General features: G+C 50.1%; 5 protein-coding genes across 8 annotated transcripts; 3 read left to right on the top strand and 2 right to left on the bottom strand.

The window, feature by feature from the left end:
* Window positions 1-5017: 5017 nt before the first annotated feature.
* LOC122373639 (anaphase-promoting complex subunit 2-like) lies at window positions 5018-8962 on the top strand. The gene is made up of 2 exons (XM_043351915.1): window positions 5018-5190; window positions 6291-8962. The coding sequence occupies exons 1-2, from the start codon at window positions 5178-5180 to the stop codon at window positions 8594-8596; spliced, it is 2319 nt and encodes a 772-aa protein (XP_043207850.1). The 5' UTR covers window positions 5018-5177; the 3' UTR covers window positions 8597-8962.
* Window positions 8963-10325: 1363 nt separating this feature from the next.
* Window positions 10326-17217, bottom strand: LOC122373642 (glutathione peroxidase 7-like). Of its 3 annotated transcripts, XM_043351921.1 has the most exons (5): window positions 17133-17214; window positions 13685-13811; window positions 12802-12946; window positions 12056-12320; window positions 10326-11633 (listed from the first exon to the last, which is right to left on the bottom strand). In XM_043351921.1, the coding sequence occupies exons 3-5, from the start codon at window positions 12937-12939 to the stop codon at window positions 11431-11433; spliced, it is 606 nt and encodes a 201-aa protein (XP_043207856.1). In that variant the 5' UTR covers window positions 12940-12946; window positions 13685-13811; window positions 17133-17214; the 3' UTR covers window positions 10326-11430. The 3 variants fall into 3 exon arrangements, with proteins under 3 accessions (XP_043207856.1, XP_043207857.1, XP_043207855.1); XM_043351922.1 differs by lacking the exon at window positions 13685-13811 and having other exon boundaries at window positions 17133-17217; XM_043351920.1 differs by lacking the exon at window positions 17133-17214 and having other exon boundaries at window positions 13685-13840.
* Window positions 13603-15488, top strand: LOC122373646 (dynein light chain Tctex-type 5-like). The gene is made up of 3 exons (XM_043351926.1): window positions 13603-13620; window positions 14800-14996; window positions 15323-15488. Exons 1-3 carry the CDS (start codon window positions 13603-13605, stop codon window positions 15486-15488), a joined length of 381 nt encoding a protein of 126 aa, XP_043207861.1.
* Window positions 14164-19310, top strand: LOC122373640. Of its 2 annotated transcripts, none has more exons than XM_043351916.1 (6): window positions 14164-14531; window positions 14800-14996; window positions 15323-16748; window positions 17206-17380; window positions 17756-17930; window positions 18314-19310. In XM_043351916.1, exons 3-6 carry the CDS (start codon window positions 15823-15825, stop codon window positions 18550-18552), a joined length of 1515 nt encoding a protein of 504 aa, XP_043207851.1. In that variant the 5' UTR covers window positions 14164-14531; window positions 14800-14996; window positions 15323-15822; the 3' UTR covers window positions 18553-19310. The 2 variants fall into 2 exon arrangements, with proteins under 2 accessions (XP_043207851.1, XP_043207853.1); XM_043351918.1 differs by having other exon boundaries at window positions 14239-14531; window positions 17756-17821; window positions 18342-19310.
* Window positions 19234-23645, bottom strand: LOC122373641 (NADH-ubiquinone oxidoreductase subunit 8-like). The gene is made up of 5 exons (XM_043351919.1): window positions 23418-23645; window positions 21003-21137; window positions 20614-20786; window positions 20021-20149; window positions 19234-19607 (listed from the first exon to the last, which is right to left on the bottom strand). The coding sequence occupies exons 1-5, from the start codon at window positions 23452-23454 to the stop codon at window positions 19476-19478; spliced, it is 606 nt and encodes a 201-aa protein (XP_043207854.1). The 5' UTR covers window positions 23455-23645; the 3' UTR covers window positions 19234-19475.
* Between the last annotated feature and the right edge of the window lie 1579 nt (window positions 23646-25224).

Below are 25224 nucleotides of genomic sequence, written 5' to 3' on the forward strand. Positions count from 1 at the left end.
TACCTTTTCTTACATCAATTTGACACGTTCCCTGAAAATTTGAGCGAAATCCGTCGGGAAATTTTTGAGAAATTGACGTTTTAGTGACGTCATGTTCGCCATTTTCGCCTCAAAAACGGCAAAAGTTCAAACGCCGCTAACATCTTCATTTTTAAAGGAATCAAGACGTAACAAAAAAGGTTATACGTAATTTTACTTTGTCTATCAAATGGCTATCTCGGTTTTTTGAAAATTATGGATTTTGGCCTATTTTTTTTCAAAAAACTGACTTTTTTGGGAAAATCATTATAAAATCCAAAATTTTGAGTCTATCGAAAAAACCGGAATATATGTCAGAGAAGTGGTCTATGTGCACCTACATACCAAATTTTAGAAGAATCGGTTCAAAAATGTGGGAGCTATTCAAAATTTTATGACGTCACGACACACAAATTTTTTGAAAAATGACTTTTTTGGAAGTTCTAGACCTCGTACGGAAACAAAAATAGCACCATTCGATTCGCCGTGAAAAACTGCATCAGTTAGACACCTTTTTAGGCCTAAATAACCAACTTCAAAATTTGACCTCACTTGACCTGACCTTGACCTGACCTCGACCTGAAATTCATCCAGAGGTGGTCCATATCACTTATTGAGTGTGCCTATTGAATTCTATGAGTAAAATGACCCATAAAACATGTGTCGCACATGCCCTTTTCTATATTTTGTTTTTTGGTGACCTGACCTGACCTGACCTGACCTTGACCTTGACCTCTGAATGATATTGTATGCAACGAATATTGTCTTAGTAGCCTAAGAACACGTTTTGGGCGATCAGTCTCAGTCCATGACTCCATTCTTCGGCAACTACGGTGCAAGGCCGATACTGTAGAAACTTGCAATTTGTACCCTTGACCTGACCTTGACCTTGACCTCAAACTTTAAATTAAGTACATGTTTTTAGTAGTTCGTGATGAGAGCTTTCGATTGGCGTTTGAATTTTCCAAATCGGACCATTAGTTCGGGAGATAACAGGGGGGGGGTAAAATTTACCCCCCCCCCCAGCCCCGCGCGTTCGGCTGGAGACCCCAGCCCCGCGCGGGTTAACCCTCGCGGGCCCGGAAGGGGGGGGGGGGGCGTTTTTCGCCTCCCCCTGGTGAATATTTGCGATACCTCATGCGAACGCTTAGGGATAGAAAGACGAAACTTGCTGTACCTTATCCCCCATTAATTTGACATCTTTTGAAGCAAAAAGTTTGGACCTAGCCTCCTTGATAATGTCTCAGGGCCGATATTTCTAGACTCCTGCACGGCAAACTTCGGCGTCACAGACGTGAACTTCACGTTATGCGCCAGGCGCGGCCATAGCGCGGGACGCGACGCCAGCGCCGCCTATCGGCAACGCCAGAGAACTAAGGTCGGTGAGAGCACGGATTTTGATGGGTGATAGCGCAGTGTGAAAAAATAGGAAAGTTACATGAAAATGTCGCTATACTACGGTATAGTTCACCATCTGAGCGACATATTTATGTATTTTTATCCATGGCGGATAAAAATTGGACCCGGGATCTGGCCATGGAAGAAAAAAATATTGGTCAGTGTATGCACGGATTTTCGTGGAAACTAGCACAGTATGAAAAAATAGGCAGCTTACATAAAAATGTCGCTATACTACGCTGTAGCTCACTAACTGAGCAACACATCTCTGCACTTTTTATCCATAGGAGAGAAAAATTCGACCCGGGATCGGGACATGGAAGAAAAAAATATTTGCACCACCAAATGAAATTAAGATACATCACTCCCGTTATATTTGTATTGAGTCTTTCATGAAACAATTTCGCTATACTACGGCAAACAGCATGACGTCTCGCATATATTGAGACATATTTTGACAATGCAATGTAGGTATAATACAATTTGGAATGTTCATAGGTAAACATTTTATCTTCTCCTGCCAAATCCCGGTGCCAATTCTCCCCGAATATTGGTAAAAAATACGTCAGGGTAAACGCATATTACTGAATTTAATTGCATTATATCGCATTTTTCAGTTTATCGTTAAGTCTCCACACAGGGACGTTTTCATCTGAAGTTTGGCCGCCGGAGCCACCGCGAGGCCTAGTTGCACGAGTAGCCGATAGTCGGCGCCACCGTCGCACTCGGCCGCAGCCAGTATACTGCCAAAAATGGAGCTATTATGATATCGCTCGTTGGTAACTAAGTGTGGCGTGCTTCATAAATGATCGCCGCATAGAGAAACAACCGTTTAATGAAGAAAATGACTTATATTTTACTCATAATAACAATCTGAACCCCAATGTCCGCTTCTATATGGAGTTTGGCGCATAACAAACCAGCTGCCAAAAATTGAGTTTTAGAGATAAAGACAAATTACGAGCACGGTTGTGTAGCATTTGACCTAGAAAAAAATAAGTAACTTTGGTGACCTGAGGTCAGAGGTCATGGCAACGACCCCGAGCTGGGGCTTTAGTTTCTTTTTTTTCGCAAATAACTTCAACAAAAATGGTCCTGGAGCTACGGCAGTGGTACCTTCGTATTAGTCTTGTCGAGACGCGTCGAATGACATACATATTGTTTGGAGAAGGTAAAGTTTTATGTTGACCTCATGTGACCTGGAATGACATTTGGTTGATTTGTTCACATGGAAGGTCATTTGTGATGATTTCGTAGCCGCTGATCACGATTCTGGGCCTCTGGCATCCATTTTGCTGTAAGCATTCATTTAGAGCCTCAGTATGGCAAAACATGTCTTAATTATTATGCCTGACTTGAATAGTGAAATAGCCTCTAGCAATGATACCTACTCTCTTGTGACTTTGACCTTGTAGCAGCCTTGTATCGTAAGCTAAAGCACAAATAGGGGTCCGCTAAGCTTGAAAACATATCAAAACATCTCGGAATTTAGTATACAAGATATAAGAAAAAGTGCAAAGTTTGAGGTCAGTTTTGAGCATGATTGCGACCTTGAATTTGAATGTTATGCACATCATCGGAATCCACGGATTCTCTTCTTTTGTTCAATATCCCTTTTAGCCGATTTTATGCACCATGCCGTCCTCTGGAACACGTACTTTGAGACCACTACATAAATGCCGGTTTTTGCCTTTGACCTTGAATTCTGACCTGAGGTCAAAAAGTTTAGGTGCTTTAGAATCTTCTCATACATACTTTTCGTTTGGCACCATTTTTGTTTCCGTAGCTGCCTTATTAACGGAGTTAAACAGGGGGGAGGGCTACCCCGGGTTGCGGTGGTTAGGATTGCCCCCGGGCCCGGCCGAAATAAAACTATAAAACTAGATTGCGAGGCACAAACCTGTGAAAACGTCATGTTGTTCGCTGAGATGTAAAATGGTGTGTTCCTCAAAACTATAGCAGTACCTATTTCTCCTTTTCCCCGTAGTACGTATATATGTGCGATTCTCTCACATACGATTGATATAGGTACGAGAATAAGCTCCATTAGGGCGACCCACATACAATTCCAGATAACCCGGGATATACATACCTATCACATTTTGTCATACCTCTCTGAGCTCAGTCTCAGTCTAAGGGTTCCCAAAAGAGGGTGATCTCATCTCTGGCCGACTTTTGATAAACTGCCTCTCAACCTCCGAGTCGAGATCAAGCTCGAGGGCAGCCTTTTGGTGAATGAAAAAGAGTAGGAGAATGAGTGGGAGTAGGAGATATGCCACAGACGGTCCGAGAACGAACGTTCTGCTGACGCACTTGATACGAGGACCGTCAAAAACAGGCGTACTATTATAACCGCCTATAATGAATGTTGCACCGGTCTTCTGTTCCCATGGTTACATCAGCCAAATTTTGTGGGGGCAAAAACATAGTCTTGCCCCCACGGCCTCCTGCCAGTGGGGGCAGTCTGCCCCCACTGCCCCCACGGTGGCGCCGCCCTTGGCTCTGTCTCGTCTCGTCTCGTCTCGTGTCTCTTCTCTCCCCTCCTCAGTCCTCTCTCTATCTCTTTCTCTCCCTCTCCTTTCGAGGACAGTTGGGTCATAAATCGAAGCCGTGCGCCCCTGGACCGTCCTCCACTGACCCGGCCCCGCCCGACACCCCTTTGTTGGAGCTGATAAGTGGACAGATTAGAGCCTGTGTGGTCCAACTGCTGGCTGAGACGCAGCCTCGGCGCGGTCTCTCCGGCGGTTCGGAGGTCTTATTTAGCCGGACCAGGACCGGGACCTGAGCCGGAGTCGGACCATGGGGCCGGAGGACGGCCGGAGACGCCGACCATTAGAGGAGCCCCTGCCGAGCCGGCGTCCGCCCGGTGAGAATTATCCCAGGGACGGCACAAATAACAGGAAATGAAAGAATGCCCCGCCGACCCCGGCTAGGGGTGGGGTACGGGCTTCATCAGATAGAGAATGGGCTCCTGAGGCCCTATAGCTCCACATAGGAGAAGACGCTGAGCCATCAGCCAGCTCAAAAGGCAAAGCAGATGGATAAAGGACACACTTCCAAGTGTTTCACGCTAAAAACAGTATTTGAGAACAAACAATTGTTTGTCATTATTCGTCTAAAAGAGAAGTGACCGATATGTAGGTAATGTTCTAATTCTATAGGTACATACCTGTGAACGTGAACCAAACCTCAAATATTGTTCAAAGCCGAGTGCCAACCTAAATTGTTACCTGCTTCAAAAGTGTTAAAAACCACGGCGGTTGACCACATATTTTTTCTAACGCTGGGGCCTGGGGGGCAACGCGATTGCCGCCGTAGTCCGATTCGCGACGAAGTACCTACTCTGGAGCGTCGTTGTGCGTGGTAATACCTATACGGCAGCGCTTCAAGAAGTCATTTGGATTCATTATGAGGCTGACAAATGTGTCATACCTATAACCCTCTTTCCACACCCAATAGAGAACCCGTCAGAGCGTTCCGGATCTCAGATCTGTCCGATCTGTTCAATGCATTACACCAAGGTACTCCGTTTATTACTTTATCATGAAGGAAATCTGGTAGCTTTTGCTGTTACTTGTTATGGCGCAGCTTAGTCAAAAATGAGTGAGCGCGAATTTTGGCTCTGTGCGGGGGAAGTTGGGGGTAAAATATCAATATTATTTTTTTTAAGATTAACTACTTACTCCTTTGTCGGAACATATTTGAGAAGGTTAATAATTTGTGAGATTGTTAGGTTCATCTAAGAAGAATCGCAATCTTTTATGGAGATTGAAGGTATGGAATGAATGCCTAATCGTTGTTCCAAGTCTCTACTAGGACACAAATTGAAATCAAATGAATTTTATATTAATTTAGATAGCCTTTGGTGATAAATTCTGTTGATTCTTTGAAATGTTGACATGAATGTACTCAATTTTTATAGTGCTTGATGTTTGCCTTGATTATTTTAAACAATGTCGGAAACAAATTTATCGTTCACACTAAACGCACACTAAAAGCGGCAATTGTCGCTAACATAATTCTTACTTCTTAATAGAGATCAAAATAGCAAAATGCTCCCAAGATACTGAGCCTTCATCATATTCTATAGCTGATTCGGATTCACTGCTTAGGGACCGTTAGATTTCCTGGTTTATTCTGGTATCTCGGCCTCTTTAATCCAATAAACATTTCGTTCATGCAATGTGAGGATCAATTTAGTTTCAATTTCACTAGCTATAACAATAATAACATTGCATTCATTTTAAGTTTGGTCTCAAGGGCTATAGTGTGGTCTTATGCATAGGTGTTTCGTTGAAGGATTTATTCTTTATTTTCTCGTCCTGCCGAAATTGTATGGGCTCTGCAAGTTAAATATTTGACAACCTTAGGCTCAAAGCACTCCATTTTCCCAGTCTGGAACACTCTAGGGAAATAATCAACATCTTGAGCACTTAAGTAGTTGATTAGTGACATTAGAGTCTCCAAGTGAAGTTCATGTTGGAGATTAGGCTATGGTGGCACATATTTTACCAGAACAACTTTGAATGGCCTTAGAAAGAACATAATACCCGAGGAAGAGCACAAACAGTGTTAAAATGATCAAAGAATAATATTCTTGAGCATTGAGCATCCAATTTTTAAAGATGGCCATTGCTCATGAAAATGGGCTTGTACTGGGAGCATGCTCTGTGCAATACATGCAATTAGGAACATAAATGCTGGCAAAATAACAAAATACAAATCAAAATGAAGACACCATGCCTACATACAAAACCATTGCATAAAACACACTAAGTTTGAAGCTGCTTTAAATTAACATTGTGATTGCAATGCCTCTTGCTCAACTCTAGCACACTCTCTCATTCTCATCAATACTTGTTCCCCTCCCCCAGAGCCGCGGATGTCTGCCGGTACCAGTACCGGCCGCAGCCTGCTGCAGCTGGCAGAGACCGCCTACCTGTCCGAGGGCGGCCCTGAGCAGCGGACGTCTGCCGAGACGCAGCTGGAGTCCGCCTGCCGCGCGGCGCCGGCGCGCCTCCAGCTGCTCCAGGCCGGCCTGACGCACCAGCTGCGCCGCCAGCTGCTGACGCGGCACGCGCCCGCCTTCTGGCGCCGCCTGCTGGACGGCCAGCTGCCCGCCGCCGTCGACAGTCTGTACGAGCTGGTGACGGCGCGCGCCGCCGCCCTGACGCGCCTGCAGACCCTCTGCGAGCAGCTGCAGGTACCGCTGCTCTGCCGCCGTGACGGCGTGCCCGACCTGCCCGCGCTGCACCTACACCTGCTCGAGAGCGCCCTCTTCAGCCAGCTGGCGCCCGGGTTCGCGGATGCGGTGCGGGAGTTTTTCGAGCGCGCCATGGCGGCGCTGCGGCCGGACCGGGAGGACGAGGACGGGGAGGAGGAGGAGGAGGAGGACGGTGGGGAGGACCGAGAGGAGGACCCGGCGGCGGCCGCGCTCCTGGCGGAGTCGCGGCGCGTCTGCCGCCGTCTGAGCGAGCTGCGCCTGCTCGGCCCGCTGGCCGGCGGCGTGGTGGCCGACCTCATCTGCCGACAGATGGCAGCACGGGTCGACGCGGTGTGCCAGGCCGGGTTCACGCGCGGCGCCGTCGGTCGCCTGGACACCTGGTGTGAGGCGCTGCTGGCCGACTGGCGCCGACTGCTCGGTGACGCTGCTGAGCTGGAGGCGGTCCGACCGCGCGCTGTGGCCTTCATGTACCAGATGTTCGCACGGAGGAGAATCGCTCAGCTGTTTGACATCATTGTCGATTTTCCCGACTCGGGCCCGGCGCTGGAGGACCTCCGTGTGTGTCTGCAGCGGAGTCGTCTCCGCTCGGAGCTGGTCACCTCACTGCGGAAGGCCGTGGCCACGCGGCTGCTCCACCCGGCAGCCAACACGGAGGACATTCTGTCAGCGTACGTGTCGGCGGTGCGCGCGCTCCGTCTGCTGGAGCCGTCCGGCGTTCTGGTGGACCTGGTGGGCGAGCCGATCCGGCAGTACCTGCGCGGCCGGGAGGACACGGTGCGCTGTATCGTCTCGTCTCTGACGGAGGAGGGCGGCGGACCGCTGGCCGAGGAGCTGGTGCGCGGAGAGCCGGTCGCGCCGCCCGCCGACTCTGACATGACCGACTGGCAGACGTGGACACCGTACCCGCGAGACGCGCCGCCCGCGCCCGACGCCGGCGCCAGCTCCCAGGCCGACATCATCTCCATGCTGGTCAACATCTATGGCAGCAAGAACACGTTCGTCAAGGAATACCGCAAGCTGCTGGCTGACCGCATCCTGAAACAGGCTACGTATGACCTAGACCGCGAGCTGAAGTACTTGGAGCTGCTGAAGCGGAGGTTCGGTGACGCAGAGCTGCACGAGTGTGATGTGATGCTGAAGGACCTGTTCAACTCTCATCGAATCAATTGGCACATACACTCTGAGGAGAGCCGGCGGCTGAGGAGGCAGACGGAGCCGACCCCCGCCGCCCCGGCCGCCCCCGACTCCTTCCCCGTGCACTCCCTGATCCTCTCAGCTCAGTTCTGGCCTGACTTCCGCGAGGAGACGTTAGCGCTGCCCGAGTCGTACGAACGCTGCCTGGAGGAGTACACCCGTGAGTACCAGACCCTTAAAGGGAACCGCACGCTCTGCTGGAAGCGCCACCTAGGGACAGTGGAGCTCGAGGTGGAACTCCCGGGCCGGACGCTGACGCTGAGCGTCACACCGGTCCACGCTGTGATCCTACACCACTTTCAGTCGCGCCCCGCCTGGACGGCGGCTGAGCTCGGCCAGGTGATGAAGGTCCCCGTCTCGGCTCTCCGGCGAAAGGTGGCCTTCTGGCTGTCCCAGGGTGTCCTCACGGAGCCTTCTCCGGACCACTACCGTCTGAATGAAGGAGGTGGCGCGGCGGCGGCGGCGGCGGCGGCCAGCGGCGGAGAGCCGGCGGCCCTGCTGGAGGACGACGCCGACTCGCCGATGACGAGTACCGAGGATCAGAAGGAGCGGGACCTGGAGGTGTTCTGGAACTACATCGTCGGCATGCTGACCAACCTGGCCTCCCTGCCGCTGGAGCGCATCCAGGCGATGCTGAGACTGTTCGCGATGGATGGCGCTGAACAGTGCTCCACGCAGGAGCTGAGAGCGTTCCTGGACAAAAAGGTCAAACAGCACAAACTGCTGTTTAGTGGCGGACTGTACCGGTTACCTAAGCCATGAGGTGGAGCTGGCGTGGCTGATCATAAATGACCTGTGTGCTGCCTCAGTGAGGTGCCGCTATGGCTCGCATTTGCCGTGTGCCGCCTGACTGGACGGAGGTTGCGTTGTGAGCTCTTGTTAGTAATTGTCCGGTCGAATTACGCCAGCAGACTCCACCTGGCGCATCTAGTAATAATTGTGATAGACTGACGTCGGCCTGATGCTGCTGTTACAGTCACAGTGCTGCTGTTTGTGTATTTGTACGTTCGATCTGATGTCGATTTCAGGTCAATGTGCTTAGTTTGTGTAACAAACTGCTGCAAATGTGTGTTATGACGATCGCCTATGCGGATTGGGTGACCTCAACATGAGTTAACTCACATTGAAGCAATCTCTGTCTTGATGCCAGGAGCTGGGAGTGGTCGTGGACTCTGGTGAGATTGGACGTTAACAACAGTCACCATCTTTGCCCCTAGATGGCAGTACCGACCGCCGTAGAACCGTTCTTATTCATTATCACTTCAGGCTGCCTATCCTCGGCGGGTAAAGCGCTTTCGTCAACGTCCTGTCACCAAGCCATTAAAAGAATGCTTCACCGTTCCGTGCTTCTATCCTCAGGATACAGAAATCCTTCTCCTCCACGCCGCAACCCCCCCTCCGGGCTGGACAGGCAACTTCATCTCATGCGGGCTGCTCCCTTGGAGAGGCACCGCTGCTCCCGAGGGAGCGCACCCCGTAGCCGGGTGCAGTGAGTGCCTTGGGGCTGGGTGGCCTGTCCTCTGGACGGGCTCAGCCCCGGCGACTCACTAGGGTGCCTGCCCAGACCAATGTCTCCCCCTTTATCCTATCATCCTCCCGGCTCTGAAATGGTCTTGCCAGACCGAAAGGGCCTAACCCAACAAAACAACAAAACAAAAGAATGCTTCATTTGCATGTTCATCTACACAAACCGTACCAAATTCGTGCAAAAAAGGTATGGACGTTACCTCCGTTTTCCGAGCTCAGTCACCAACTGGCTGTTGAGAGGGGACTAACTACACTCGGGACCTTCGGCCATTCTCAATGTGCCTGCCTGGCGATCTTATTTGCAAATGGGCCATTGACCTGTCCGTACTACCTGAGTTGGAGCGGTCGTTCTTTGCTGTTCTGCTGGTGTCGTGCTGTTTGCCGTTCCTGTAGTGTTCCGGGAGGACGCATGGCGCAGGCCCGTCACTAATTGACCGGTCGGCGTGACTCGTGACGCCAGCTCGTGACGCAAGGACCGTGACCACGGCAGCCGGGTCGTGACGTGGCGAAAATCCGTGCAGCACGCCCCCACGGGTCACTGATTGGGAGCTTCTGGACTGGACTGTCCTGCCCTTCTCGTGAACAGTTCGTTCGTTCACTTAGCCATCGTTCACAATACTTCACTGGGACGAAGATCCTTATAACGAATAGTTCGCCCCGTCCCCAGAGTTTGACGTCAGTCAAGCAGAGTTCTCTGACCTACTACCGAGACGAGATGACACTGAAAAGGCATGTATCGTGCGTGGCCACATACATTTGTGATGTGGCTTTCACGAGACTAGCCATGCTCAGTCAAAAATGTGTGCCCAGTCATAACCGGTCTTGTAACCGCAGGTCATCTAACAGCCCATTACATAATAATCTCCGCAACCTGTCAAACCGCGAAGTTGCTTAGGGTTACATCGCCAGTTCCTTGAAGAACAGCAGTCAATCTTTCATGAACCGATGCATGTAACGAAAGAGCTTCAATAAGTATCTGGTGTAATATCGTATCAAAAAGCGTTTCATGCAGACCGCGGTACAACGTCTTACGAAGACATTCCTATGAGAATCAGCAATAGCTGGAGAGTTCGTTGACGAAAACAGCCATCAACTGGTACAATCTCGTGATACATCCCCAAAGTACACAGTGCCAATCCACTAAGTGGCGAAGACATTTCTACAAATAAGCGAGTCACACAAATTTGACGAACAGGAAGACATTGAAACACTCACTGTACTTGGTATCTCATCGGTACCGCTGCACCACTCCCGCTAGCGCCGCCCCCCCTCCCCCAGGCGTGATTTCGGTCACGATCTGAACCCGACAGATCACGGACGCGTCACGGGTGGAGCTGGCCGCTCCGCGTCGCCGCTCCGCCCCGCACGAGCTGAGCCGGGGACGGGTCGGACGGACCGGTCCGGCCAGGGGATGGGCGGGGATTACACCGGGCACCGCTAGTTCTGACACGGAGACAGGCAGAGATTTTTGTCACCCCGGAGAGCCGGGTAAGAACAAGTTCCATGTTGAGAACAGGGCGGCGGATGAAGTGTCTAGCAGTCATATGAATAATTTATACCATAACTGGCTGCCTTGAAATCGGCGAAAAGGTGTGCACATATCACTTCGCAGTTATACGGTGGCGTCGAATATCAAACGGAGAGCATATACAGAGACGGTTCAGTTCAACCTCATACAATGCAGTAGCCTGGCCGACAAATAGTATGCCCCTTTTCGATATGTAAATGTCACCAAGCAAACGAGCTGAACTTCTAGCAGGTCCAAGCAAGAGCATTGCGCCAGCTGATATACGATCGAACGAACGATCACCTCCCATTCTGACCATATAAAATAGCATACAAAACTCCGAGACAAATCCCAACAGCAGTCCAAAACAGGCCTCCCCAGACTGGCCTAACCAGCAAAATCTTCTCATCTAGCATGCACCGAAATCCGACGAATTCCAGACATTACCCTGCAACAGTGCAACAGTAACCACCCACTGACCACTTAGACATGAGTGGACAGCCAAACACCTCTCCCTCCCCTCACCTTCCCCCGCACCCCGTCACTGTACCACTCCGCCCTCTCAGAGCTCGTCACGGGTCAGCTCTGACGGCTTGTCAGCCATGTCGCCGCCACCACGCGCCACCCACGCCGCGTCCACGGCCTGCTGCACGTGCGGGAATATCTGCGGGATGGTCACTTTGGGCCCCCAGGAGTGAGTTACCCTGCCCGTGTGATCCACCAGGTACTTGTAGAAGTTCCAGTCCGGCGGGGTGGACGACTGGGCTGTGAACGAGGAGGGGAGGGGGTGTTAGATAGCTGAAACAGTGCGTCCGACGGTAACTGGGACCATAATTTTGCTCCATGTCTACCCAGATCGGCACGATATTGCAGCTAACATCGGTATCGAGAGTAACTTTGCAGTTAACATGGTTGGACGGGTTGGTGCGAAAAAAAAAGTTTCAAGGTGTTTGCTGACCGGTTCAAGCGCTAATTACTTCATATTACTTCAAATTACTGCTAATTACTTCAAGCGCCGACGGTATTAAGCGGCTACGAGATAGATTCCATGATCAGTGCAAAGTGCATCTACTCGAATATGGTGATAGCCCCTAGATCAAACTAAGCACTGTCGAAAAATGTACCCTTACCCCAGCCCTTTTAAAGCTCAGCTACCTCGTCCGTTACGCTATAACCTCGGTACTCACCGATGATATTCTTGTAGACGGGGTGAGCGTTCTCGCCGATCGTTTCCACTTTGTTGAAGATCGGGAACTCAGAGTTGTAGTTAACCAGGATGAACTGTTTGATCTGCGCCGGATCGCCCGGCTCCTGCTCGCCAAACTGGTTACACGGGAAGGCGAGCACACTGAAGAGGTCGCCGAAGGAGAGGATGTCGTGCAGCCGGGTGAGGTCCCTCAGATGGCCGTCCGTGAAGCCGCAGAGTGATGCAGTGTTTACCACGAGCGTCACCTGGCAGAGGCAGGGTTCACATCAGAGTCAGAGATATAACATCTGAGCATAGAGGCAGGTTCAGGTTGACTGAACATGCATTTTTAATGCACTTCACAATGCACTTGACTGACATTTACAATGCAATTCAAATATGCAGCAATGTTTATCTGTAATATTGTCATTGTGGAAGGGAGGAGTGACTCTCCTCACCTTCACAATGTCCCATATTGTCCAGTGTCCACTTTAGATTTGATTTGAGAATCTCATCCATTCCTACTTCATGCCTCTGGCTAGGTGCTTGTATACTCATATCTTTGCATGTTTTTGAAATAATAACTGGATCACATTCAGGTAAAAAAGTAGCAGGCAAATTACACACTTCTGACTTCAGTGGTTGCTGTACCACCATTGCCTAACTAGCATAAATTGATATCAATGTAGGGAAGCAATAACTGTACTTGAGCAAATGCAGATCATGCACGCTTTATCAAATTCTTACCATTCCCTTGAATTTTTCAAATTTAACTTCATTTCCATCAATATCTTCTGCAGAAAGTTTAAAATAGTCATCTTGCAGACTACATTCAGCTAGCTGGTTCAATAATACTGTCGTGAAGAAAAATATTAAGGTCTTCATCCTTGTTCTGGAAAAGGAGAGAAATCATGGTTATAAAATATCACAAATAATAGGTACATAATAGCATCAATTGTTTATCATAAATATAGCAAGTTGAGGAAAAAGGCATGATCGGCTTGATCAGCTGAAATTGAAATTGAAATCTTCACACGATCCAAAGCTGGCCATAGTGCTTGACACTTGACAGGATATGATTGGTGTCAATATGTGCCACCAAATATTGAATTCAACTGAAATATTAGTTATACAAATGCAATGAAAACCCTAAGCCTCATGCTAATAATTGTATTCAAAATAGGGCCAAGAAAATGAGACAACTGTTTCGTGCATAGCACATCGTCAGGTCATTTTACTTTAAATTGCACCCCTCAAATTCTTTCACTTATGATCAGACTCCAAGCTAGGAAGTGATTTGTGAAGCAACTGCAAATGGGGCTTCATTCAAATGGGGCAGACCGGCAGAGACCTGACGATGTGCTATGCACGAAACAGTTGTCTCATTTTCTTGGCCCTATTTTGAATACAATATTATTAGCATGAGGCTTAGGGTTTTCATTGCATCTGTATATATAATCATGAGCCTTAAAACCGCACTTTCCTTCATCATGAAATATTAGTCATTTAATACCATGCACTTGCCACGTCACCCTATTTCTTCGCGCCATGCTGATGCACGACCGTGTCAGTGTGGCGGATCGCGCTTGTTTTGTTTGCTGTCACTTGTGAATCGATTCAGTGTCCTTACCGATTTAATTACGAAGTGGAAGAAGCCCGGACTTGCCTCCTCCTCAAAGCTGGAGACGAAGGAGCCGGTTTGGCACCCAGTTCAAATGATGCAACGCCTCTCAGTTCCAGGGTATATAGACTCAGTTCTGCAGAGACACCGGCGTGAATGACCGATTCGCCAGAGTTCACACGGGGTCATTCACACGATTCACACGGGAGATTGTTTGTCTTAGCTGCGCTATTTCTGTCTAGAGACTTCTTGTTTACTTTTCAATATGGCAGTAAAAAATTGAAGTAATCCCTTTGAAGGCTAGAGAATCTCTTTATTTAAATTCAGGAAAAACATTTTGTTTTGGTTTATAAGGTTTATTAGAGTCAAAACTCGTACTTAATGGTTACTTAAGTGCTCGAAATATTCTATTTCACTTTTCAGTCAATTGGGAACTAATTTTTGCTAACTGCTGTATCTAGATAAGTTTTGTTCCGTACACCAAAATTATTTCAAGGGAAAGCAATTATGCTACCACATCCGTTGTCATGGTTACAGGTAGCATTACGAAATTCAAGGCCATATTCGAAATTGATGTGAAGTGAAGTGGTAAGACTGGTTGGATGAGAGCAAATTTTTGCTTTATTTGTTCCCTAAAACTTATTGAGCTGCATCTCATTTGATATGTGGTTTTGTACTACAGCCCTATACCTTGACCTGGATTTTCTGTGAAGTTGAAGTAACATCAAAGTTGACCTACTACCTAGGTGGTATCTGCAGAGCAATGTCAAAGAAGGATAAGGATGCAACTCTCTGCTGTGAAGTGACACATTCATTCATGCCAGTCCCACTTCCTCCAGATGACCCCAGATTCAAGGTAAATAATATCACAAGTGGTTGGAATATTCGGCAATAAGTATTTGTTTTGGGCATCACACGACTCACCTGCCCATTTGTCAATCACTTTGACTTTAACTCTCCTTTCTTAAATCTTGCACCTACCTATGCTATTCTTGCAAGTGTGCACACTTTCACCATGAAAAATGCTGTAGATTGAGATGTATAGTTTCATATGTCAGATTATTCCATACCAACTAATTAGACTAAATCATTGGGAGTGAGTGTGACCATTTTCTAAACTCCAGCAACGTGTCGAGAACACCTTCCGCCTTGATCCGGAGGCCAGCGAGAGGTTCAGGTGCGGCCACGCCAAGGAGCTAGTACAGGCGCGCCTGACTGAGGCCCTGCAGGGGGTGCAGTACGACGTGGAGCAGGCCCGGTCTCTGGCAGTGAGCATCGCCAACAACATCAGACTGGACCTGGAGCAGCTCTACCTGCCCAGGTACGTAAGTCTAGATAACTAAGCTCTAGTATTTCATAGTTGGATGCCGCTACAACCATGCTACTGTTGTCTTGGTGTGTACTAGTTTATAGTGCCTCAGTGGGTGGGTCTTGGGGAGAATGCTACCTACTGATTATAGCAAAGTAGAAGGTTGGTGTGGCCTATGGCCATTGACAGTTAAAATCTGATTCATGGCTTGGCTAATGAAAAGCAGATTCCTCAATCTTGTGAAAAAATTCGAATAAGGTAGTATATTCATTTTTTTAGGAAAACCTGTTTTTTAGTTCGTCATTTATGACCTAAAGCACAACCTCTGTGCATCCCAGGTATAAGCTGGTGGCACACGTGCTGATCAGTGAGCGGCGCGACCAGGGCCTGGCGGTGGGATGCCGTTTCCTCTGGGACGACGCCAAGGACAACTTTGCTACGGCGACCTTCGAGAACCAGACCCTGGTCGCTGTAGCCGCCGTGTTCGGCACCTACTGCGAGTGACGGCCGAAACTGCGCTGGTTGCGTAATGCGTATGGATGCGAGTGATGACGCTTAGTAAACGCCATTCAGTGATTCATAGTGACAATTAGTGAAGGCATCAGACGTCAGTGTGATGTCAGTGACGTGACGTGGGTCACTGGCCTGGAGGTGATGTGAGAAGGCGTCGGCGACATTGACCAGTGGCTACAGCCTACAGTTACTGACTTACTTTTGAATTGTGATTTAAACTTGTTAGGTCGATGTATCAAGGATAGAGGGTGGATTGTTAAGGCCTTGTACGAATGCTGGCTCCACCGATAGGCTTTCAGAACATAACAGTGAGAAGGGTGTCAAAATGGGTGACACAGCTACGGAAGAAACTGTGAACGACGCGCCCTGCATCGATGTTCGGACTAGCCGGAACCGTGATGGAGACGATAAATGTCTCGATCCGGTCGGGACAGTGGATGACAATGAAGCCCGTTCAATGAGCGAAAAGAACGACAATGAATGCGCTAAAACTGGAGGACAGGAGGCTGGATCTAGTGAATGTCGTGACAATGATGTGTCTCCGTTACGTAGAGACCATGGTTCTGGTGGAGACGACGGTGATGGACCTGCAGTGGACTGCGAGCTCACCGGTACGTCTCCTGTCCAGACGGACGGTGGCTCGGAGTCTGTCGGCGCCGCGGAGAGGCCCCACAGCTCCGGGTGGCTGGTGGACGAACCGGCCCAGCTGTCACGGCTGTACCGCCCCGCCGGTGTGCGGCCCGACCGCCGCCTGTGGCGGATCGCCACTCCGTTCCTGATGGACCAGCAGGCGGCCGCGATCGCCCGGGAGATGGAGACTGGTCAGACGGCGGTCCGGCGCCGGAGGAGGCCGCCGCCGCCACAGACGGAGGACCCCGTCACCGCCGGCGCCGCCCGGCTGCTGACCGAGCTCCGCTCCTCTCCCTCCGGGGATCCTACACCGAGCGAGTACCGGGAGAACAACAGTGCGGCGCGCCGGGCGGCGAGGGAGGTACTGGAGGGGTCCGAGGAGCCGCTGACTGCTCCCCGGCAGGGCGGGAACCCGACGGACGAGCCGTGTCTTATGGAGAGCGGCGGACACCGGTACGTACTGCCGGCCCGCAGCGCCTTCCTCTGTGGTGACGTCACGGCGGCGTTTGATGACGTCACTGTGGTCAGTGAGCTGCTCGGTGGTGGACCGAAGTTTGACTCTGTGCTGCTGGACCCGCCCTGGAGCAACCGATTCGTGAGGAGGAAACGGAAACTGCACGGGTAAGTAGAGTGTTCTGTTTACGGTCTCTCTACCATTTGGTACGCTTCGATTGTGAGAACCTGCAATAGGATCGTAACATTAACGTTCGGTCGTCGTTCGGCACCAGTGCATTGGATCCTATGATTGGATCGCAATGCGGACAATTACGTCTTCCGACATTCGGAAGCAACGGTAATGTTTTTGAACTTGTGTCCCTGTGACTGCCGAAGTCTGCACCTTATCTCATACTCGTATACGCCGCACACCCAACATACGCATCTGTGACAAGTTAATATCCGCGGTTAACAGCTTTAAATTCATGCTGCTAAAAAGATTGCGTCATAGGGTCACCTCACGTCGTTTCTAAGCTGCTACGGACTCATTCCACGCTTCACACCACTCACCAGTTCTAGCTGTGTGTCCGTCCGGCCCGGTGTCTCCCGTCTGACCTCTGTTCCGTCCGCCCTACCCGGCCAGTTACCGGTCACTGGAGGCCGCCGAGCTGGCCAGTCTGCCGCTGCCTCGGCTGGCCGCCCCCGGCGCTCTGGTGGCCGTCTGGTGTACTAACAGTTCCGCCCAGGGCCGCACGCTGCGCCACACGCTGCTGCCCGCCTGGGGCGTCCGCGAGATCGCCCTCTGGCACTGGGTCAAGGTCAGTAGTTCGACGCAGTAGCATCAGCATCGACCGACACGTCTTGTCGAGGCGGCCAGCTGGGGTTACTGAGGTTGATGGCGGCTGGTATCCTGCAGCATCTGTTTCAATATGTCAGTTGAAAGATGAGGCAGGGATAACGTTTTCTTTGGTGTGAAGTTATCCTGTAGGTACGCTCGCATAATTGGAGGTTATAAACGTTTCATCGTCTTATTAGGTTTGTGATGTTGAGGTGACGAGGATGTTCCTGACCGTCATGCTTCTACCATTTCCCCAAAGGTGATCACTGACCAGGGAATCACTGACACTGACCCCTCACCTACCAAAGGTGACCCCTCCACTGACCCTCCCCCGTGACTCCCTCCCCATCCACAGGTGACCCGTTACGGCCAGCCGATCACCAGCGGCGCGCACCACTCCAAGCAGCCGTACGAGCAGCTGGTACTGGGTCGGCTGGGCGCGGAACCGGCCGGTCTGCCGCTGCCGCCAGCCGAGAGACTGATTGTCAGCGTACCCTGCGCCGTCCACTCCCGGAAACCGCTCCTGCATGGTGAGGAGGAGGGAGGCTGGCGGAGTGCTAGGTGTAGCAGAACGCTCTGGGTGATGGATCCAATATACATTAACATCTTACAACTGTGGAGAACTGCTGTGGTTAGTGTGATGTTTGCAGTCCTTAATTGGTAATGTGTCACCGAATGCTGAATAGGTTAGGTAACGGTCTGTTAACCATTGACCCCATGACTGTTGTTGTTGTTGTCGTTCCGGCCGTCGGGCCCCCCATGACTGTCGTGATTGCTGTCAACATCCGGGTCCCTACCATCATTATTAATCCCCAGCGCTCTGTTCGCGAAGGCTAGTTACCGCCGGACTGACTCGCCCTGCGGTGTCATCCCGTTCATCTAACCCGCACCCGTCTCCGCCGTGCATCCGCAGATCTGCTTCGTCCGTACCTACCGGCCGGGTACCGCGGTCTGGAGGTGTTCGCCAGAGGTCTGGCGCCCGGCTGGACGGCCTGGGGCGACCAGCCGCTGCTGCTTCAGAGGGTAGGAGGTCTGCTGGTGACACAGCGGCAGGCTGAGGAGGTACAACAGGCTGAGGAGGCACGACAGGCTGAGAAGTTACGACGGGCTGAAGAGTTACAGCGGGACAGAAGGCAGGGTGGGCAGCAATAGCAGGACAGAGTACAGACAGGATGCATAACAGGGCAAGCAGCAACAAAATAACGGACTCCAGGGTGTTGTGCCAGTCTACTAAGAAACAGGAGCCTGATGAACAATGCCATGAGAAAGATCAGTTTAAAAGCAGCTGGAGGACCGATATTAAAGTCGACCATTTGACTGTCGGTCATTTGTGACCAAACGATGGGTCGCCTTCGTGATACGGTATGCCGTACTGTGAAAGCAACGGCAATCGGTGTGACCGCCGGTTCAAAGTTCGCCGTCCAGTCACGGACTGATTGTGATGCCGCGAGTGACGTCCGATACTGCCTGTCGGTACGTTCCAGTCCGCCCATTCCAGTGTGATGTGATGAGCCGGTTGATATTAGTGGTTCGTGAATCGTGATCTGTGTTAGGTGCTTGTAGTACAATATTGCCAGCTCTCAGTGCAATACCACTGCCAACAGTGCACCAGAATCAGCGTGTGTGTCGAACAATTATGACCGGAGTAGGCGGCGCACCAGTCTGTGATGCGTGGTTCGTGGCTCGCGCCGATCCATTGTTCAATGTTCATGGAAAAGGTGTTCTTTGTGAGCCTCTCTCATGTCTGTAGACTATCTCCGTTGTCGAATGAATGAATTGTCGCACTGTCCGCTCAGTTTCCAGTTTTCGCCAAGCCCATCCCCGAATCTCCGCTACTGTTTTGTGTTATATTCCGTCAGTCTGTCCACATGTGCTCAATCGATCACACAATACATAAAGATCTGGTCGGACCGCGCTCATTGCAATCCGCTCCGCTGTACACAGAAAACATACCGGTGTCGCCGAGCCGCTCTAGTCTCTACAGCCGCAGCGGGCCGCGCCGCGCGGCGGGGGAGGATGGGATGCTCTAGCCGGCACTGTCGGCGGCCCGGTCTCGGCCGAGGTCACGCGTCGAGTCACCGGTACAAGTAGTCGGCCTCGATGTTGGCCGCGATCTCCGACTCCCATCGGTCGCCGTTGCTCAGCAATTTCTCCTTGTTGTAGAGCAACTCCTCGTGGGTCTCCGTCGAGAACTCGAAGTTGGGGCCCTGTAGACGGTTAGATCGATTAGGAAGAACTTACATTGGGCAGGCTAACTGATACGGAGCATCGAGCCAAACAAAACGGGGAAAGCGACAAGTGTGACTCTTCATCCTTGCATGTTTATCAACCCACCAGAGAGTAGAGAAGTAATTTTAGGCATTCGGTACTTCTATTTGCATTATCGCACCGGTCCATGGTAATCCGATATCCGCAAACACAGCCAACCCAACTAAGGCCTCTCAAACACACCTCCGCAGTCCCGATGGCCCCACTGCGCCACTGCAGCGGCCGCGGCGCCGCGGGCTAAATCTAACTCACACTAGATACTAAGGGCGCGTTCGCAGTCCCCTCAGACGAACGACATTCTACGTCGTCCGACAGACTCCGAACCCGGGGTAAAGCACTGCAGCGGACCCACCTCGACGATGGCGTCCACGGGGCAGGCCTCCTGGCAGAAGCCGCAGTAGATGCACTTGGTCATGTCGATGTCGTAACGCGTGGTGCGCCGACTGCCGTCCGCGCGCTCCTCGGCCTCGATCGTGATGGCCTGGGGTCACCAGAGGGGAGGGGTCATGGTTCATATCGGGACACGTCATTGATAGAAGTAGCCGTCCAGTGACACTTATCATGTAGTGTGGAAAATGCATAGTGAAATCAATCAAAAGTGTCTCTCCTCAATTGCTCGCACTATGTAATTTATTCTACAAAAAGTAAAACTTCCAAAGACTCTACGACATGTTGCTGGGATTGCTGAGTTTGTCGAGCAATCACGAACATAGGAAAAGCTTATGTAAAGACAGAGCCTTGGTAAAGACTACAAATAATATCTTTATCGTGTTAATTCCCGAAGTAATAGCAAAGCCAACGGCAACGTGCTGATAAATTCCATGGAATCCGAACATGTTCCTGAGTCCGAATAACCCGGTCATTCAACATGAACATTTCTCACAACAGCTGCTTAGCCCAGCTGACATTAGTTCCTTACCCTCCCTCGACCCTCCAGTCCCTCACCTGCGCCGGGCAGACGGCCTCGCACAGTTTGCAGGCGATGCAACGCTCCTCGCCGCTCGGGTAGCGCCGCAGCGCATGCTCGCCGCGGAACCGGGGGCTCAGCGGTCCCTTCTCAAACGGGTAGTTAATGGTGGCCGGCTCCTTGAAGATCATACCAAGCGTCACCGCCATACCTGACAGACACGTGAAAAAGGTTAATTAATTTTTTGGACAAGGTGGGAGAGGGGGGGCAGCAGTGATTCTCAAACGTGCAGAATATGCTTCAGACTACTCTGAGGGTTCAAACAGCAGCTGGTTCATAAAACAATTATTGAGCCATCTATTCTGCTTTGAAAATATTGAATAGGCAAGCAAAGGCTTTTTAGTTGAGGTTGGTAGTCTCATCTCACCTCTGGCCAGCTCTGTGAAGAAGATAGTCTGTGAGACCCTGTCAGTGACGTCCTTGAAGTCCATGCTTTGCTCTCCCTTGTTGACACGGACAAAACTGGAAGCTGGCCGGGACAGCTGCTGCAGGCACCGACCACCTGCCAGTAATGAAATCAGGTGTAAGTCACTACAAAATATGCAGTGCATGCCCAATCTGACCACTGTATCAATATGGGTGGAGGATTCCATTTCACGTCTAGCTAGACGTGTCTAAGTCTTGGACGCGCCTGACTGGACGGCGACTGCGTCTCGCTGGCGACTGCTAACTTTAGATCAAGATGCGTCTAGCTTGGAAGTCTCTGTCCACGCCAAGGTAGACGCCAGCTTGGAAGTCTGCTCAGTTAGACGCCAGGGGAAGTATCCACCCTATATAAACTTTATAAATAGTGCAAGCCGTAAATGGGGTATTGATAAGCAGCTCAGGCTTAGTTCAGTAGACGGAACTATGGTCAAGCGTACCCATTTTCGGGAACGCATTTTCGTTCCCATGTTTGGGAACGATAAACCCAAATATGGGAACGCCATGTAGGCATTATTCAAAACAAGAAAAAGAACCGTTAAATGACGTCCAAAAAATATAAAACGATCGTGAACCGCCTGATATTGGTCTCAATATTGTTGGGAAAGAGTTTGATATTGTAAGGCCCATCGTAGTTTCAAATCGTTCCCCTATTTCTAAAGCAGTCCATCATCCGGGCCGCGAGCCCAAATTTGGGAACGCTCTCATACACTGGCGCTGCAAGCGTTCCTTATTATGGGAACGGCGTACCCAAAATTGGGAACAATTTCACCGACGCCTTTCAGGGGCTCTTTTCATTCACAAGCATCACGTCCAACGCCGCAAATTATTGTTAACGCAACAATCATCAGATGACCTTTCCGGCAAGACCGTCGCATGTTTCGCCCGGTCTTCTGCGCTTTTATTCCCGTCGATCTCGCAGCGGGCACGCCCCCCTCTGCAGGATTACGTAATTCACAACGCTCAGCGATGTTCAACAAGGTCTTCCATACCTATATCCACCGTCCGTGCCGAGGGTGGAGACATGTCAAGCACCTGTCTGTTTATCACCGATAGTTGACGAGTACAAGGAAGTATCCAAAAATGGGAACGCTGAATATGTTACACCCTCAAAACACCTAGTCCCAATGAAAATCTAGTTTTTTCCTTTCTTAATGAGTGTAAGTGGCAAAAGGCCTGGTAGGATGGGCACGAGGAATGATCGAAATCAGCCTAGAAATTATAAATAAGCCACACAGAGCGACCTATATAAGAGAAATTCCCCCAAAACGATCATGCTTAGAAACACGGACGACAAAAACCACGCTCATGAAGCTCCTTATAAAACAACGCTAAATAGCTAGCATCCAAATAAAATATGTCTTTCCGGGCTGATAAAATACAGCTGAATAATTTTCGACCACTTAAACTGAGTTTACAACAGTAGTTCGGTAAAATCACGCACGTTCTACGCGGTCGTCCGCCTCGACACCAAATGTCAGCAATATTACCTCGGGACTGTCCGCGTGCTCGCTTGCATATGTCAGCATCTGGTGTCGCTAGTATGAAACTTTATAACCAGGCGAAAATTATTATACTTGACCTCAAAATGTGAAAAACGCTTCATTTTCCTTAAAATTGCATGCTAAATGTAGTGTAACCCATGTTTTCACCATTCCGTCATTTCAAAAAATCATTAAAAATATCATTCGACGGTCAATTTCCTTGTTCAATGGTCAGATTAAAGATAATTTTATAGAGACTTAGTAGATACTTAAATTAGCGTGCACTTTTTTGAGACGTGATGCAGTGATGCACTAATGAGTTTTAGTGGGCGAACGGCCGAAAAATTACCTTCCGTTCTCATAAATGGGAACGCCCGTTCCCGTATTTGGGAACTCCGTTCCCAAAAATGGGAACGTTCCTATATTTGGGTACTCATGATGATGACCATAGTTCCACCTACCGAGTTGATGATGCTCGGAACTCACCAGCCATCTACACCCAAGCTAATTTCAAGACGTTCTCTTGACAACTTCAGAATGTTTGCAATGTTGATGCAAGTGAAAATATACTGAATTTGATTCAATTTAATAGGTACACTCGGGGGCAGATTGATGTTCCACCACTCCCTACCTATCGGGCTCCCGTTGCTCAGCACTGGCTGCTGCCAGTCTTGCCTGCTCTCAGCACTGGTCAGCACTGCCTGCCAGTGCCAGTGTTGCCAGTGCTGCCACTGGCAGCAGCCAGTGCTGAGCCATGGGAGCCCGATGAGTAGGGAGTGGTGGAACATCAATCTGCCCCCGAGTGTACCTAGGTACTTAGCTCATTTCATGACTTACACTCCCTTCCTTTAAAGATGGCAAAATTATCACCTTACCTGCCCGTGAAACGGTGTACAAGCGTGCCAACGACATGGCAGTAGTCACTGAATATTACTTCAGAGCAATTAGTTTTGAAGGATCAATTTCCGAATATAAATAACTGAAATTTCCGCCGCCGTAGAGTGTGTCAAGGGAGTGTGTTCAAGGCCATATAAGGGTGTGTTTTCTCGTCTCGTGTGGTAATAATACACAGGCAACAGCTGATTGCGAAAATGTAGTGAAAATGGCGAGGTAGTGCCGAAATAAGCCTTCCTAAAAGCAGTCGACAAGCAAATCAAAATTCTATCTCACAATCGCTCTTACATTTGGCACGTAAACATACGATATAAAATATACCTAAATAGTTAAGAACAATGGGTGTTTTCATCGTAATGTCTTTTTTGTGAATAACTTATGTGCTTATTTTTTACTCTTGGTTGGATGATTGCTTCCATTTACATTCCTTGATTATGGTCATGGCTCATAGCTCCCTTAGCTCATAACCCTTGGCTCACGCCTCACGATGTACACCTCAGGGGGGTGACACGGCTATTCGCGCAATGTATTCAGTTATGGGCCGCGCGGGGCCTCGGGATGACGCGGCTGGAGGCAACTGCTCAGCGCGCTAGGATACTTCTGGCGGGGCCGGGCGCTGAACGGTGTGCAATGAATGGGTTATGGGCGGGCAGACAGAGATGAGGTATTGAATTTTAATTGACATCAGCAATCGGGTGGGGAAGGAGAACGTTTCTAATCGAGCTTGGGCCGGGAAAGCCGAAAATGTCACGATCGGCTCAAAGCTGCGTCAGGGCCGAGTGCCGTACCATGTGTAGTATATTTAGGCGGGCAGACAAAGATGAGTTATTGGATTTGAATTCACCTTACCATCGGTTTCTGGTGGGGTTTGAAGACGTTTTTAGTTAAGCTCGGGGTGTGGCAACCCACTGGCGGATCCAGGGGAAGGCATTTGGGGCAAATGTCTTCCCCCACAACCGGGGCAGCGCCCGAAATCGCTTTTCGAGAATTAAAGAAAACTTCACAGCTTTTCTTAGGAAATGTTGGTTATTCACAGTACGCAAGCAGTACGGAAGGAATCGAAATCCGAATTTTTAAATTAATTCGGAGAAACCTTTTTGGGGTAAGCCTCCGCAGTGTCCAAGACCGCTTCCTGGATCCGCCAGTTATGAATAAGTCACGGTCGATACCGAGCTTCGGCAGGACCAGGCGCTGCATTACGTTGTACCTAAAAGGAAGAGGTGGACAGACACCTAACCCCACATCCTACTGCTATACCCGTGCTTCTGTGGGTGAAGCACTGAAGCATCACGGAATCCCACAGGACCTGCGAGTCGACGAGGTGGCCGCTTTGGCCGCCGGGTACTGCAGCTCCCTGGAGTTGCCTGGGACCGATGGTAAAACAACAGCTCCGGCGGTGCCCCTATGGGCCGTAGTAATTAGTGAATTCCCGTAATGCAGAGATCATATCCTCAATAATCGCCATTAAGATTTTATATTCCTAAGCAATATGACAGACCAATTATGCTTACCTACGTTCAGGCATTACCTCTGATGGTTATACGCCCATGAGTACCTACAACATGTGTTCGGACGGGGTGATCTTTCTACAATGTGCGCACCATCCATGGGCCTAGTGTTACGCCGCTAGTATCCGCGGCTGAGTTCGTTCCAGCTTCCGGGTCCGCGATCTCGGTCCGCGATCTCACACAGCGTTCTGAATAACGTAGTCCTGTATTGGTGATCGGTATCCGGCGGGGGCCGCTGCCCGACTGCTGCACGGCCGCACCGTGCCCACGAGCGCAACGA

The sequence above is a fragment of the Amphibalanus amphitrite genome, unplaced genomic scaffold (assembly GCF_019059575.1).
Source record: "Amphibalanus amphitrite isolate SeventyFive unplaced genomic scaffold, NRLGWU_Aamphi_draft 001528F_arrow, whole genome shotgun sequence".
In the NCBI taxonomy this organism is placed as follows: Eukaryota; Metazoa; Arthropoda; class Thecostraca; order Balanomorpha; family Balanidae; genus Amphibalanus; species Amphibalanus amphitrite.